Source organism: Siphateles boraxobius, unplaced genomic scaffold, assembly GCF_051911475.1.
Source record: "Siphateles boraxobius isolate OS27281-9 unplaced genomic scaffold, OSU_SipBor_1 55, whole genome shotgun sequence".
NCBI classification, from domain to species: domain Eukaryota; kingdom Metazoa; phylum Chordata; class Actinopteri; order Cypriniformes; family Leuciscidae; genus Siphateles; species Siphateles boraxobius.
Window position 1 is genome coordinate 9,559,759 of NW_027509181.1, and position 17,742 is coordinate 9,577,500.

General features: G+C 38.4%; 1 protein-coding gene across 1 annotated transcript in view; it reads left to right on the forward strand.

Annotated features, from left to right (window-relative positions):
* Positions 1 to 17,742, forward strand: part of pcdh15b (protocadherin-related 15b) — a 288,259-nt gene that overhangs the window by 149,785 nt on the left and 120,732 nt on the right. Inside the window, exons 14-18 of the mRNA XM_077206152.1 lie at positions 6,149 to 6,298; positions 7,380 to 7,573; positions 10,013 to 10,145; positions 11,506 to 11,585; positions 14,978 to 15,071. Of these exons, the coding sequence (XP_077062267.1) occupies positions 6,149 to 6,298; positions 7,380 to 7,573; positions 10,013 to 10,145; positions 11,506 to 11,585; positions 14,978 to 15,071 (651 nt within the window). The remainder of the gene's footprint in view (positions 1 to 6,148; positions 6,299 to 7,379; positions 7,574 to 10,012; positions 10,146 to 11,505; positions 11,586 to 14,977; positions 15,072 to 17,742) is intronic.

Sequence of the window (17,742 nt, forward strand, 5' to 3'; positions counted from 1 at the left end):
AGGGCCAGTTCTCCTCTGGCCAACGAAGGAACAGTGCATGATTTATGATTGGGTGCAGCATTACAAGTCAGATTGGATCGGAACATTTAGAATATTTATCCATTTCCATCTTTTGGAAGTCCAAGTAATCACGCCGGTGTTGAGACGAGTTGTTGAGGATCAGTGCCGTCCACCATAGAGGGTCCATATCGCCGTTGTTGAGTCGTCTCTTCACAGGCTTTGTGGTTGGGGTATCTGAAGTCTCTGTGAAAGGCTGGATACAAACTGGAGCTGACGAACGCCGTTTTTCTCGGGACTTGCGTCCCGAGATAACAGCAGAAAAGCAAAAAGGGAAAATAATTAGCGTAGCTGCTGTTCATAATGATTTCCATAACACGGGCGTAAATGATAAAAAACATGAAGAAAGTGATTCTTGCGTCCCAGAGTCACCCCCCTCCGTCCCCCACTCAACTCAGCCCTGCTTACTGACCTCTACATCCCTCCTGCTGCTGAGACCCAACCACAATCTCACAATCTCTTCGCAGCCCAACCATACGCGCCAACCCGTTTGACTAAGGCTGTCGAGCCCCACTGTCGTCGTTAAAGCAGGTTCAGTGGCAACGGTTCCGTATGGCATACCACCTACCGCAAAACACAATATCTACCCAATCACCCGTCATTCACGCAATATACACAGGAACGTAATGACTGTAAATACTATGCAACCTATACAAATAACCTACAGACTCTCAAGTTTTATAATATTAAATGCATTTGATCTGATTCAGCAGTGGTATAAAAGGTAAGCATTATGTAAATGCTTGGCTAAAGAGATGCGTCTTTAATCTAGTTTTAAACTGGGACAGCTAGTCAGAGCCTCGAACAATATCAGGAAGGCTATTCCAGAGTTTTGGAGCTAAATGTGAGAATGCCCTTCCTCCTTTAGTGGACTTAGATATCCTAGGAATGACCAGAAGCCTCGAATTTAGTGATCTTAAAGAACGTGATGGATTGTAGGGCGATAGAAGGTCCATTAAATACACAGGAGCTAAACCATTTAGGGCTTTATAGGTCAGTAATAGTACTTTGTAATTGATACGAAACTTGATAGGTAACCAGTGTAGAGATGATAAAATTGGTGTTATATGATCATATTTTCTTGACCTAGTAAGAACTCTAGCAGCTGCATTTTGCACTAACTGTAGCTTGTTTATTGAGGATGCAGGACAGCCAGCTAATATAGCATTACAATAATCTAGTCTCGAGGTCATGAATGCATGAACTAACTTTTCTGCATCAGAAACAGATAGCATGTTACGTAGCTTTGTAATGTTTCTAAGGTGGAAAAAGGCTGTTCTTGTAACATATGAAATATGATTTTCGAAAGACAAGTTGCGGTCTAGTATAACACCCAGGTCTTTTACTGTAGTGGATAAAGTAACAGGACATCCTTCTATATTAAAGTTGTATTGTAAGTGAGTTTGTGGGTAGTTTTTTGGACCAATAAGTAATACCTCCGTTTTATCTGAATTTAGTAGCAGGAAATTACGTGCACTATATTATGCTGCACTATCCAGTTTGCCGCTATAACTTATTCACTGTGTACTGTAAATAAAAATAGTAGGGGTGTGACGAGATCTCGTACCACGAAATCTCGCGAGACTAAAATGTGACGAGATTTCCCGTAGAGTGAAAAGCTGTCTCGCGATATCGCCATGACAGAGCGTGAGGGTGAAATAAGCATAAAATATTCCACCGCTACACTCACATTCACCTCAACTGTCGTTTTGCTGTTTTTATAAAAAAAACAAAAAAACATTATAAACTAATGTAAAAGTCTGCTCTGCTCATCCAGCATGAGAAGCCGTCAGTGTAGTAAGAATCACAGTTGACCCACATCAAGATATTAGGTCTGGGAACTCACCATGGCATGCCTCAATCCGAGGGGCGGGATAAACGGTTGTCTATAAAATTCCCTCTGCAGTGCACACAATAGAATAGCGCTATAATCTAACAGAGCAACGAATGGTTGTGAGTCCCATGCGTTTTCCCACCAGCAGAGCTAGTTGATATATTAAACTTTTGCCGTATCCGGTCTGCAAAACTCCGAACACATCTTCCTTTTTTAAGAATGACTTAAGTGCCGTTCTTTGTTCTTTTCTCAAAGAAAAGCTTAAACCCAAGTCCTCCAAAGTCATGGCCAAAGCCGATTCAAAATCTTCTTTGTTTTCAAGTAGCAGGGAATTCACGCGGAACCATCACAACTCTACCGTCATTATGTTAAGCCCGCCAACTCTATACACGATGTGATTGGCCTGACTAGAGTTTGTTCTTTCCAGCTCGAAAGCCAACATTGCTACACTACACTGGCTGCAAAATACATTTTGCTGCCACTAGGGTGCGTCTAGATTTCTAGGCTACGTGATCATGAATTTAAAAGTGAAAGTAAAATATTGCATTATTGTTTTCAAGGCATTTGATAATTCATACTCATTAAGTAGACCTAAATGACATGCATTAGAAGATTAATGAGATTAATAAGTAATACCTCCGTTTTATCTGAATTTAGTAGCAGGAAATTACGTGCACTGCTGCACTATCCAGTTTGCCGAGAAGACGAAAGAGTACGCCAAGCAGGTATTGTGGTCAGGACAGGTCGTAAATGGTCAGCCAGTAGAGCATTGACGGAGGCTGAGGATCGACTGCATCATGCTGACATCGTTGGCACAGTAGCTCTGGGCAGGCTTGGACTGGGTTGCTTCACCAGAATAAGCTGGGAAAAAGCTGACCCAAAAGAACGTCGCGGCATGGTGCAGAGGGAGGTCCGTAAAGCAGAGGAGGAAACCCGGCATGTCAAGGCTGTTGCCATGAAAAAACAGGGCAGCTGGACAAGGTGGGAGGGCGTGCAAGAAAGGGCCCTGACTTGGCAGGAGATCTGGACCATGGAAGGACGTCGGATAAAGTTCTTGATGTGTTCTGTCTATGATGTCCTGCCTACCCCATCAAACCTCCATATTTGGGGGATAGCAGAGAACCCCAGCTGCACGCTGTGTGGAAAGACAGCCAATCTTGAGCACGTCCTTTCAGCATGCCGGTCAAGTTTGGCAGACGGGAAATTCCGGTGGCGTCACGATAAGATCCTGTCTCGGTTGGCGGATGGTGTGGAACAGGCAAGGAAGAATCGTAAACCGCTTTCTGACGGGCACCACTTTATTCATTTCGTCAGGCCTGGAGAGAGCACTGCAGCAGTAGGGAGGAGCAGAGGGGTCCTGGCCTCAGCAAATGACTGGGAGATGCGGGCAGACCTGGAAAAGCAGCTCAAATTCCCGGAGGAGATAGCACTCACTAGCCTCAGACCAGATATTGTACTCTGGTCTAGAGGTACAAAGCAAGTGGTGCTCATAGAGTTAACTGTACCCTGGGAAGAAAGGATGGAGGAGGCACATGAGCGTAAGCTCAAAAAATATCAAGGCCTTATCCTCGAGAGTCAGCAAAAAGGATGGAAGGCCTGGAATCTACCAGTAGAGGTCGGCTGCAGAGGTTTTGCGGGACAGTCGCTCTGGAGAACACTCGGATTTTTGGGGATTGAAGGGATGGCCAGGAAACGGCTGATAGGCAATGTCACTGAACAGGCGGAAACAGCATCAAATTGGATCTGGATACAGCGGGAGGTGCGGTGGCAGAGCAAACCTGTTGGAGGACTAAAAACGGCATAGAGTTGGGTGGTGGTCAGCAGGGGTAGATCCAGGACGCTGGATCTGCTGTCGAGCCCTCCCGAGGTGTTATGGGCTTAAATCGACGAAACACCAAGGAAGGGGGGTGCCCATCTGATGACCGGCTGTAACCACCTAACTCTTGTAGTGTTGAGAGATGTAACCAAGCCTTGAGCTGGCCCAGGGAGAAGGTTGGTGCTTGGAAGGAGAAGGAGAGGAGAGAGCGATGCCACTGGCTCACAGATGGGGCAGGGCAGAGTACCTGTAAAGGTGGGCCAGTTGCGATGATCACATCATTTTTGCATATATATATATATATTATTTAAATGTTAAAACATTTCAAAATGCTCCTGCAGAAAATTTTTCCAGTCATGAATTTTGTCATGGGGATTTCTGAAAAAAAATCTTGTCTCGTCTCGTTCTCGTGAACCCAATCTCGTGTCTGGTCTTGTGAGATAACTGTCTCGTCACACCCCTAAAAAATAGGATTACCTTTTCTTTGAGAAATTATGATTCTTAGTCCACACAGACAGAGTGTACTGTTGGTTACAGTGTTTACTTCCAGTGTATCTGACTTCTTATTTTTTTGTTAATATTATGCAACACTTTCATTAATTGCAAAATGTAATTGCAGAAATGATGCACGTGTTATTTACTATCTTTGAAGGCACACTATGCAGGAATTCCGTTTTTTTCAAACAGCGACCCCTAGAGTCACTGTGGAATACTTGCACTGTCGTCCAAGTACTTAACCCCACAACCCACCCCACCCCACGCCACCCCACGCCACCCCACACTGGTACCTGTTCGGTAGCATAGAAGCGTCGGGCATGTAACAGGCACAGATAGACTCCGAAGATATTGAACAGGTAATATTTCACGATTTCATACAAATATTAGGCTACTGCATAGTCTACTGAACTACTGATGATGATAAAAGGATAATAATAACTATATGTCAAGTGTTATTCTACTTTATAATAATAAAGTTGCCTACCGCGTTTGCTGGCTTATAACGTTTTTACATGATTGCTGCTAAATCACAAGTAAATAGCCTATAGTCTAGGACTATAGGCTATAATTTCATTTGTGTTTTTTGAGTGTAATGTAAACATTACAAAACGCCAGATGACATCAATAAAGTTAAATGTACGTTGCATTATTTAATAACATTCGCTGTTATGATGTCATTAGACATGATTATTGCAATTTATCATAATAGTTTGCCAATTGTGCTCGTTTACAGTATTTACAACCTCTAGGCTTATTTGTGTCCTGATAATTATGTGAGATATTGACAACTGTTCTCATGATAATCTCATGATAAATTATTGGACTGGTCTAATTATCAACAATGGATGAATGAACAGCATCGTAAAAAATGACATACTACAAGCAAGCGCAACAACATACAATATAAGACGCAAACAAGTTTACAAATAAGATATTTACTTACTAGTCCATCAACAAGATGCTGTTGCATCATGTGCTGCTGTTTAGCTTGCGCCAACGAGTAAATCCCCGAGCGAGTGGGACTCTTGTCCCGTTCCTCACGCGGTCAGATTCTCATTTCCTTTTCTAGTCTCTTCCGACCGCGTTTTCTTTGCTTTTTCTATCTTCGACTCGAGTATCACGTCTGAAATGCGTGCAAGTGTCTTCGTGCTTCATGTTGTTGTTGATCTGTGTGATGTCGTTGCCGTAAAGCATTTCGTGATTCTCACGAGATTTCTCGGGGGCGCTCCTCTCAAACTTGCATTGCTGTTTTTTCCAGCGGCGTCCCCCCCAAGCTTTACTACCAGGATTATTCGTCCTACTATGAGTTTGTTTACCACCGAAATGACTTTGAAGCTGTTTTATTAAGGTAAAATTCATGCATAGTGTGCCTTTAAATCAAATAGTGTGATATCATATAGGCCTATATCGGCATTGATATCGGCTGTCAAAAATAAATTGGTAAAAATACCAATTATCAACATGTTTTTATTTATTTTTGTTGTCTTTTATTCATAATATTTGAGTTGACTACATCCTTTTGTGCTCGAGCTTCAGCTTTTTATTCCATGTGGAGGTTGACAAAAACACTTCACCCTTCTCACAGCACAGTCTACAACCTCTCTGTGATATCCCATTAGTCTAGTTGACAGCTAGTGAGGCAGTTGGGAGTACCGCCAATGGACTGTTCTCTCCACGCAAGAGCATTCATTTGAGTAATTTGGCTAGGCCTATGCTATCACAATAAGTAAAGGGAAAATGTGAAAATATTATGTCACAGTATATGTTTGCTGATGTATAATTAGCAGCAATTTTTACATTTTGCTTTAAGCCTTTCCTTTCTAAAATGGCTGATTTTCAGTGATTCATCTTTGCACAATGTGCAATTATGAAATTAAGAAGCAAATGTGTCTTATCAATGCCTTTCTCTGCCTCACGGTTTTATTACTTGCCTGTGTCTGTAGATGATTGCCTCAGATGGAGTTCAGGAGAGCTCTCCAGTCACTGTTAATATCACTGTGATTGATGCCAATGACAACACACCCACCTTCCCCAACGTCTCCTACAGTATGAATGTTTACACAGACATGCAGCCTGGGGACACAGTCTTACAGGTAATCAATAAGTTATGCTTTTACTGCATTAAAATCAGTTTCTTTATTAGGATTTCGTCTTGTTTTCCAAGGAAGACATCTAAGCATCCTCTAGTTTAGCTCCAACCCTGATAAAAACTCACCTGCCTGTAGCTTTCTAGTAATCCTGAAGACATTGGTCTGGTGTGCTTGATTATGTAGACAATGGCCCTCCAGGACCGAAGATGCCCATCCCTTATCTAAAAAGCCTAATTTTAAGAAAAAAAAAATAGATATTTTGTGTTTTATATATACAGCCAGAAAAATTAACCATGGATATATTCTCTGAAAATATACATTATTTTATAGCCTAGGCCTGAGACATAAATATTAAATACATACTTAAATACAATTTATATATCATAAAATATTAGTTTTTGCATCATACCTTGTATTGTCATTGCCCCTATTTGATGCAACTTTATGATTTTTATGTATTTTTATTTATCTCCAATCTTATTTTCAAATTGCTTAGAATCTGCAGAAATCTGTTAAGTGTGAAAATAATTCAATATATATTCAGTTATGAACATGGTTAAAATATGGCTAGCTGTCAAGCAAGCAATATTCAATATCCATATTCTACCCATATGTATACATAATAAATACTTAAATACTAGTTATATCATTCTATATTATTATTTTTTAGCATTATGGTAATTAGAATTCAGATGCAAAATATGCTTAATTGTCATAAAAATGTTTGAATGAATGTATGTATGCATGTATGTATGAACAAATGAATACATGAATGAATGAATGAATGAATGAACGAACGAACGAACAAACAAACTAATTACTTAGTAGTGAACGTCAGCACAAAAAGAAAACTGTGCCATTATTCACAAACCAGTGTTGCCAACTAAATCCAGTGTTGCCAGGTGCTGAATGTGCTGAAATATTAAATCTGAATATTTTAGTGAATCTGGCAAACATGACCCGGTTCTGGACATGTACTTGACAGGTTTCATGATTCAAAAGCTTGAACAGTGAAGAATGTGAATAAGCACCTTTGCAGGTCCTTTCTGAAGTAACGGCACCAATATTTTTTATTTTTTTTTAGCTGACAGCAGTGGATGCTGATGACGGTCCCAACGGGTTGGTGAGCTACAAAATCTTGGCGGGGGATCAGGGACACTTCACCATCAATGACTGTACAGGAGTGATCACCGTGACACCTAGTGTCAACCTGACCGTGGGCCGCTCCTACGCCCTCACCGTTAGGGCCTCCGACAACGGCCCTGTGTCCCAGAGAAGGTAAATCAACTGAAAACCCAATGAGGGTTGAAAAGAGTGTCCCTCTCACTCTCTAACAGAAGACTCAACCTCACATGCCCAGTTTTAGATCAATACAATGCCACATGGTGACAAATTTTGCTTCGGAAATATCTCTGAGAACACTCTGCCGATATTGGCCCCATGCTCTTGTCCATCTGACACTTGGAAGAGCGGAAATTAAGGTCTTTTCACTCTAATTGCCACTACCTCCCCTCTTGTCCAATTCATACCAGCCGCTGTAATTCTTGCTGACTGCTGGATCAATACAGTGGAATGAAGCAGAAATAGAACGAGTGCAAGCGAAGTTCAGGAAATGCATTGTTTCACTTTACTGCTCGGGAACTAGTTTAAGAGCCTCTAATATACACAAGAAATCAACAGATCCTAAACTTGAAGTTCTTCTCTACAGAGCTATTCTTGGTCAGAACTGTGTTCCCACTTAATGAGGTACACTTTATCGAGGCCTAAAATTAAGATATATGTATTTTAATTGACAACACTTTATTTTGACGGTCTCTTTTGAACATACTGTTGACTATAATTATATCTTTGCAACTACATGTCAACTAACTCTCATTAGAGTATTAGTAGACTCCCTGCTTCATATCTGCCAGTACTTTATTGTGATCGTCCTCCAACAGGCATTCTACCGACCATAAGGAACTTTGCAACTACATGTCAATTTATTCTAACCATAACCCTACCAGTCTACTAATACTCTACTAACACTTCAATGAGAGCTAGTAGAAATGTAGGTGTAATGTTACTTGTAGTAAAAAAAATGTGTTAAAGGAACCATCAAAATGAAATGAAACCAAATGTTCATTTCCTTTGGATTACACTGTTGTAGCATAAACAAATTAGCAAACTGGGAACACTTTGCAATAAGGTTCTATTTTTTTTACCAATAGTTAATATGAAAGCATTTAATAATGTAACTTAATGTTAATTTTAACATTTACTAATAGATTATTACAATTTAAAAGTTGTATCTGTTAATATTATTTTAATGGACCTGAGCCAACAGGAACTAACAATGAACAGTTGTTAACAAATACCCATTTATGTATGACTGATAAATGTACATCACATTACTTTTTTTTATGTAAAAACTTATGTAAAAACGGTGTAATCCTAACAGATGGACTAGTCAAAAACATGGAACTTAAATTTAGACTTAAATATATATATTTTTTGTGTGTAGAGAGGTTTATGGTTAAAGGCAGCAGGTGTGCTATTTTATGTGTTGGACAGATGGCGGTTGAGCTTGTGAGAACCAGAGAGTTTTCATCTCTTATCTTCCCATTTTAAAATTTTATGAAACCGGTGGCATCAAATCCACCATATTGAAAAGTTTCCAAACAGAATGATCCCCAATCCAATTTGCTTGATGAGTGCCTTGATACAATGTGTCATAAAATAATGACAATAGCAATACATGGTTGGGTTTTCACTAAACATCCAGAAATCAACCAAAGCAATTGGACTGCTATTGTTAGCTAGACTTTAAAGTGTTCAGATCGGGGAGGAAGCTTGGTGATTTCTTTTGTCAAAAGACAGAAAATCCATATCAGGGCCCATACAGGAAATGCTGCATTTGCTCAATCGAAAGCATCTGATTACATTCATTACTGCAGAAAGTATGTTTGAATTGTCTTTCAGTTCGCAAAACTGAAACCAAGAGAAAACAATGTTTACAATAATGTACTTACAATGGAAGTCAAGGGAGAACGGTTTGTCAAAAACATTTCTGTGATGCATTCATAAAGATTAGAAAGCTCTTATACACATAAATGTATATGTAACAGAGACCAGATAGTAAGAGTGGGTAAACCTCACTCCCCTGACCTCAAGAGGCGCACTGGCAACTGATACTGCTGTCTTTGGCATCCTTGTTAGTGCTCCCACCTCACATGTCAAAAACAACAGTTCAAATCTCACTCGGAACAATGCTAGTACTGTGTAACATTGGTGCCGTGAACCGGATGGGAGTGAGGTTTAGGGGAGTGACTGTAACGGCCTCAAATGGCGCATTAGTGACTGACTTATGCTATTTTATACTATGTATTTATACTTTCATCCCTTGTGTTGCCTTATAGTTGGGACAAAATATGGTATCTTAGAGGGCAGCATAATTATAGAATCTCTATTTTTTTGCAACAGGAGTGTCTGTGGTGCCTTACAATGGTGCCTATTTCATTAGATCACTATATTTTGGAGCAAAGCCATAGTACAGAACACAGTACTGTATTTCCAGGAAATTATATGTTGAAACTCCATTTCTGATTGTTTTGTGGCTGGTCTGGCATAGCTGGTAACTGGAGGGGAAGCATAAGCTATCATGTCATACCTTTGAGTGAGTCACTTAATACATTTGTCTAAAAAAGGAATATAAACTCTATTCCTTTTGATTCTCAGAAGTTCCATCACTACAGTGTATATCGAAGTGTTGCCCCCCAACAACCAGAGCCCTCCCCGTTTCCCTCAGCTCATATACAGCTTGGAGATCAATGAGGCCATGAGGACTGGAGCCACACTGCTCAACATACAGGTGACATCCCCATCAGCTCCATTGGTGATTAAAGGGATCATTCACTCAAAAAATTAAAATTATGTCATCATTTACTCACCAATTGTTGTACCAAATCTGTATGAGTTTCTTTCTTTTGCTGAACACAAAATAAGATATGTTAAATAATGTGGGTAACCAAACAGTTGATGGTAGCAATTGACTTTCATAGTATTTTTTTCCTAATATCTTTTGTGTGCAACAGAACATGTTGTGAACAACTTTAGGCTGAGTAAATGACAACTGAATTAAAATTTTTGGGTGATCTATCTTTTTAAGCTACTCTCATTAGGATCTTGTTTAAACAAAAATGTGTTGAATATTATTAATACTAATATTGTAGATACAAATGTATACGCTATCTGTCAAAAGGTTGTAATAATAATGTTTTTTAAATGTTTTTGTCTTTTCTGCTCACCAAAGCTCCATTAAATGGATCAAAAATACAACCAAAAGAGTAATATTGTGAAATATTATTACAATTTAAACGGTTTTATATTTGAATATATATATATATATATATATATATATATATATATATATATATATATATATATATATATATATATATATATATAATGTTGAAAAGCTGAATTTTCAACATAATTGCTCTAGTCTTCAATGTCACATGATCCTTCAGAAATCATGTCAGTATGCTGATTTGCTGCTCAGTTATGAATAATTATTATTGGTGCTCAATTATTAGTAATGTTATTTTCTTTTTTTTTCTTTTTGTTGAATATTTTTGTGATGCATTTTTAGTTCATGATTCCTTGATAAATAGTAAGTTCAAAATAACAGCATTTATTTCAAATATAAAGCATTTGTAGCATTATAAATGTCTTTACTGGCAAGTCTTCCTATATTTATTTATAAAAAAAAACTTTGATATTGATAATAGATGCTTCTTGAGCTGCATATCAGCATATTAGAAACTTGTTTTAAGGATCATGTGACACTGAAGACTGGAGCAATGATGGTGAAATTACAGCTTTGTCATCACAGAAATAAATTACATTTTAAATTATAATAAAATGGAAAACTGTTTTTTTATTATTTAAATGTCTCACAGTATTGCTTTTTGCAGTATTTGTTTTACTCAAATAATTGCAGCTTTTGTGAGCGCACTTTTAAAACATGAAAAAAAATATATATATGTATATATATATATATATATATATATATATATATATATATATATATATATATATATAAATAGATATAAATAGTTGCATGCCCAAATACAGTATATATTTTTTATTTTTCATGATGACCAAGTATGGAGGTTGAGTCTTTCTGAGCGTAATTGAATTAACACAAAAGCGCTTTCTGTCATTTGCAGGCAACCGACCGTGAAAGAGATCCCATTACATATACCATCCTGAGAGGAGATCCAAACAACGTTTTTGAAGTCTCCCAAACGTAAGCTGGCGTTAAAGGCCGGAAAAAGGCTGTTCTGCCAAAATCTATCGTTTCTGGCTTTGAATAAGCAAAAAAGTATGTCTTAATTGTGATACCGGCACTGTCTTTATTTTGCTTTGCACTCACACAGAAAAATACAGAGAAACAAAAGCGTATTCTCTTTGAAATATTTGTGTCTTGGTTAGCTACGTCCTAGTATGCACTGGATTCAGATTACATTCTGACACAAACATGATGCATAATTAATAAGAACCGATGAAAATATTAAATCCTCCATTTCAAATAGCAGTTTAAGACATTTCAGCTTTTGCTTGCAGTGAAGGACGATAGTCCTTAAATTTTTGTAGAGCAAATCCTCAGATCCATTTGATTTGATTTAGCACTCAGTAAAACGAGTAAACAACATTAGGTGAGGATAGTGGCTGATATCTCACACTTTCTTTCTTTAGTAATGCATTTAGTAAAGCATGTTATAGTCCGTAGTGTGGAGGGTACCAAAGGGTATTTCAATCATAGCCCGGAGCAAAGTTGCAGATTCTGTTCTCCAGTTATTTAAGCTAGCTACAGTTCCACAACCATACACTTCTAATTAACTGTTACTGTTCTTTCAATGAACTCAGATGAAGAACAGAACTAATGTGGCTTTATTTCTTAAACTACAGTACCTGTGCTTATCTCTCATGAATATACAGCCCTTTTCCTTCCTCTCCTCCTTCCCACAATGCCTTCTGCTTCCTGCGGAGTTTACGATAGAGCTGTCTGTTAGAGGGGATTGTGTAACTGTGGAGCCTAGAAAAGTCTGGCTGGAGGGTGAATATGATAATATAAAGTATATGTTTAAAAAGCACATTCATGCGGTTGAAAGTGTGCGGTTATCCTTTCATAAAGTTAGCGAAATGAAATTTTAAAAGTGGAATGATTCAGGAAAGTTCAAAATGACTAATAGATTTTCAAGAGGAAGGAATGTAAGAGTTTTAAATATAAAACATATTCTGTATAAATATTCTCAATTTAGCTTAGGCTCACCTACTTTATTTTGGAATCCAGATATGGCTGATAACTTTTACATAAAGCATGATAAATTAGATCTTCGAGCTTTGGGAGTAAAGACACTTAATAGCATGTTGTTTCGTGGGGGCCGTCTTTATAACTTAAAAGGATCATATCACACTTAAAAAAATAAAATTAAAAAAATAATAACAATTTTATTTTCTTACCTGAAGTCCACTTCTAATATTATAATTGTTTTTGGCACCTTTTTTTATTGTGATTTTATCACTTACCCTCTTTAGCTGTTTCCCTACCATTGATGAGATTTTGTGTAATTTAAGAAACAACGCTTCCCAGCCAATGACGTTTTTTCGTCAATCTGTGTTTTCACGGTTATACAGAAGGTGGTGCTATTACAAATATACTTAAATAGTACAGAATCTCCAGATCCAAAAACAAACGAAGAAGATCTGTGTAAATCAAAATAAGTGGATAGAAGCTGCTTTACAAGTAAGCAAACGTACAGCGCCCAGCACATTATTGATGTCTGACTGTGGGGAATCTTGCATTTATGTGCATTTATTCAAATGTATTCTGCCTGACGTAAGATATTTGCAAAAACTAAGTTCAAAACAAGTCTCTTTTTAACTTTCGTTTCAATTGCGGAGGAAGTTTTGAGTAGTAAAAGTTACAGTATATTTTCATATTACAACAAACTAAAAAAAAAAAAAAGGACAAATCACAACAAATTCCAAGTCTTGTGACAATATAGAAATATCATACAGTTCACTTTTAGCTTGTCATAAAACCCCAGATATAAATGCATTTCCATAACCATCTCGTCTGGTTTGGTTTATCTTGGCAGCTGCAGTCTATAATAACAGTAATAAACTCTGTGTTCTCTGGTTATCATTCCAATTGATGCTGTTCAGGGCATCGTTTGCACGTCTAAAAGCATATGTGCATGCATGCATGCTTTTTTAGGCGTGCAGACTTTGCTTTGCAGTGAATGTGTTATGAATATACATGAGGCATCATGGCATCTGGAGACTTAAAGATGCCACTTTGAATTTGCTTATTTCGTTAGGAGAATGCATGACTGTCTGCGGTTGTGTCCACCCGTTTTACAGATCATCTGTGGGTTTTAGGGGACAGTTTGTGTCAAGACAGAATGATTGACTGTTTGAAAACATGAAAGGGCAAATTCACTAAATAATTTTGGTTCTTTTACAAATGATATTTCAGCAATGCATCTCATGCATTAAACATATGGAATCTAATTAAGGCATTACATGTTCTGAAATATTAGCAAAAATTTTCTGCACAAATTAGGCCTGTAATATTTTATTTTAGGTGTGTGTGTGTGTGTGTGTGTGTGTGTGTGTGTGTGTGTGTGTGTGTGTGTGTGTGTGTGTGTGTGTGTGTTCGTGCGTGCGCGCGCGCTTGTGAGTGTGTACTCTTTATATCAAACAAGGCAGCAGTTATTTATCAAATGGTAAAACATATTAAAATGCTTTAATCTTGAATAACAAAAAAAGTCGATTGCATAAAAGTGTGATGAAATAAGTACTAAATTAGGTCTTATTTTGTATAACTATAGATATAAAAGACAAAATACAAAAAATGCTCTTTACTAAATAACTTTTGTAACTGTTTTAAGGATTTATATGCATTTATTTTATACTGTGAAGAATAAATAAACCTACCAAAAAAGCATTGTTTATTTCAAATGTATCTTTGTTCTGTTGTATTTATGTAATGATCTTGGCCAGCTGAATTGTAAAATGGATCAGATTCATGTTCATTAACAATTATTTGATGATATCCAGCATGTGTTTTTGAACTTTTATAAATGAAAACATGATCAAAACACTTATCTATTTTAATGACAAAACTTCAGATAAGAGAGCAAGTGACAAAATCAGATTTGGATCACACAGCAATCCCCCAACTTTCACGGTCCACAGTTTTGTTGTATGGCTCTCAAATAAACTTGCATTACCATGTTAACAAAGGTAAATGTGCTAACAAACGCACTGCGTCCAAGAACTCATTTGAAAGGGGCACAATGTTTCACTCATGGCTGTTGTCGACTGACAATTAATTCAGTCCTAATCGTCCCCAGGCACACGTAAAATATCCTCAGCCTTTCACAGTGGCACGGGTCTTGCAAGGAATGAACATATTTGCTGGCCATGTCATTCAGCAGCACATAATTCCATCCAGCCTATATTTTATTGACTAATTTCCTCTAAAAATGATTCACTTGTCTGGATTTTAGCTGTGGCCTGTTCTGCGAATGACGTTTTCCAGTTTTGTTTTCTCAGCACATGGTGTAAATTTTAACACTTTTATCCTTGTTCCACTTGTCCTCAGGTTTACAACACAATCTTTGCTTTCAGGTCTGGGCTATTGTTGCTGGCGAAGACGCTGGACAGAGAGATCATGGATCACTACACGCTTACTGTCACAGCCTCCGATGGAAAACCAGATGGGGTGAGACTGAAGTCTGTCAATCAATCACACCCCACTGAAGACGAAACGCTGCTGTAGATGCCTTGCAAAAGATCGCAATCGAAACTTCTGCTTAAACAGACATCACATGTAGACACAGTACAACATGTCAAGCAGAGTCTAGCAAGATAATAATGTTGAAGCAAAGAAGTGCAGACACAAGAGTTAGAAACGATCATAAAGATGTTCTGGGAGTATTGTACAGTCATCGTTAGTACCACAAATCTGTGTCACAAAGCTGCATGAATGTTATAACACAGTTGTATATAAATTAGGGAGGCACCGATATATCAGCCAATTCATTTTTGTTCTATAAATATACTGTCATTAAAATGGGTTAATTTTAAAAATACAGAAACAAAAACATTTAAAAAAAGTAAATATTCTGAAAGCATTGAATCAGATCCCATAAATCCCATAATAATTGTTATATAGCTTTACAGTAGTAACAAATAAATATGATATTTTATTATTTGATATGATTAATATTATATATTTTTTTAAATATGATGGTTTCATGGTGATTATGTCTAAGGTGGACACCTACTTTGATATATGATATTTACCATCTGAATCTAACCATGTCATGTCAACAAATGGAAAAGTCAGCCAGCTATTTATTATCATATTAATTATTGTGCCTTTCGCCCCAACAGCAGTTGCGCTTTTACCCAAATTACCATACTTTTATATATTCTTCTGTTATTGAAAATATTTTGCTTTTTTTTACCTTAAAGGGGCATTTGGCAACTATTTCAACTTAATAAAACCGTTTAGAATGGGATGAATAGGATGGTTTAATAACCTGTTCCGGTGAGAATGGTGACTTTCCCCACTCCCCCCAACGTTCCTAGGCGTAAAACCAACCTTGCAACATGGGGACTAACGTCCCGGTAAGTTGGAAATAGGAAGTCTCGTGAGAAGCAAGAACAAGCGAGAACGAGCGAGAAACACAAACTACTATACGGCAATTCGACATAAACACACACGCCTGCCTTAATGTGTATAATATATTACCCACCTCGGTAGACATAGCTCCAAACAATAAAGTTGGCCGGCACCGATAATAACAAATGCACATGAGCAGCGGCATTAAGCTCGTTAAGAAAACATGCGTCAACAAAAGTGATAATCAGCGAAGAAATAGCTAGAGTTGTCGAGTTCCCTTTTAAACAAAACTAAAAATCAGTTACAATACATTTTTCTCAAAATATAGACATTCATTTTATCGATTCTCATTTGCTACATAAATCTATAACATTTTAAAAAACATTAAATTAAACATTAAACATTAAGTTTGATAAAATCAGTGTAGAATCAACTTTGCGCTGCTGCCAGCGATCACGTCAAGGATCAGACAAATTTCCATGTGCCATCTAGTGGTTTAAAAGAGAATAAAGTCAAATGCGCCTTTTACCCTGGTGTGCCTTTAAACCCTGTTGTACCCTATATGTAGTGATGAAAGAAAGTGTATTTTTACCGAAACACCATGATTTCCATTACACGAGAGTAGATGTTAAAACTTCATGCTGATTTGTACTCGGCTTTCGCCAAGATAAGCACCAACTAAGACGTAGCTTTACAGTAACCTATGATTCTCCATCCATTTACGCTTCTTTCCATCTGGTGACGTGAATCTCCTTCTGTCTGGTGTTAATAGTGTATTTGCGCGTCAGCACACACAACGGCTGCAACCACAGTGTGGTCCCCCCATAACAACCCTCTGGATTGAGCGGAGTAGGGAACATCTCTAGGGTCTTCAAGTGGGCACCTTCCGTCCTCAGTGTTTCGTCGACTAGCCCACGACACCTCAAGAGGGCTCGACAGTGACTCTGGCATCCCAGAGTCACCCCCCTCCGTCCCCCACTCAACTCAGCCCAGCTTACTGACCTCTACTTCCCTCTTGCTGCTGAGACCTAACCACAATCTCACAATCTCTCCGCAACCCAACCATACGCGCCAACCCGTTTGACTAAGGCTGTCGAGCCCCACTGGTGCATTAATATGCAGTTTCAGTGGCAACGGTTCCGTATGGCATACCACCTACCGCAAAACACAATATCTGCCCAACCACCCGTCATTCACGCAATATACAGAGGAACGTAATGACTGTAAATACTATACAACCTCTACAAATAAACCAACAGTGCTGCTGAGACCTAACCACAATCTCACAATCTCTCCGCAACCCAACCATACCCGCCAACCCGTTTGACTAAGGCTGTCGAGCCCCACTGGTGCGTTAATATGCAGTTTCAGTGGCAACGGTTCCGTATGGCATACCACCTACCGCAAAACACAATATCTGCCCAACTTCCCGTCATTCACGCAATATACACAGGAACGTAATGACTGTAAATACTATACAACCTATACAAATAAACCAACACCCTTCAAGTTTTCAAGAATTCTACGAAACCGTAGCATGGCGGCCTGTACTCAGCCAGCTAGAATCTTTCCGTCTCAACCACAGCCAGTTGCTTCTCCTTTCTGCTGCTTCAGATAAGTTCTTTACTGTGCGACGCAACTCTTGACCACTGAATCCGACGTCTCTGAGGAACCGGGTTGTAGAGTGTGCCACAAAAACTCGACAACCCACTTCCACTGGATAAACCTGGACTCTCCATCCTCGCTGTTCTGCTTCAGTGGCCAG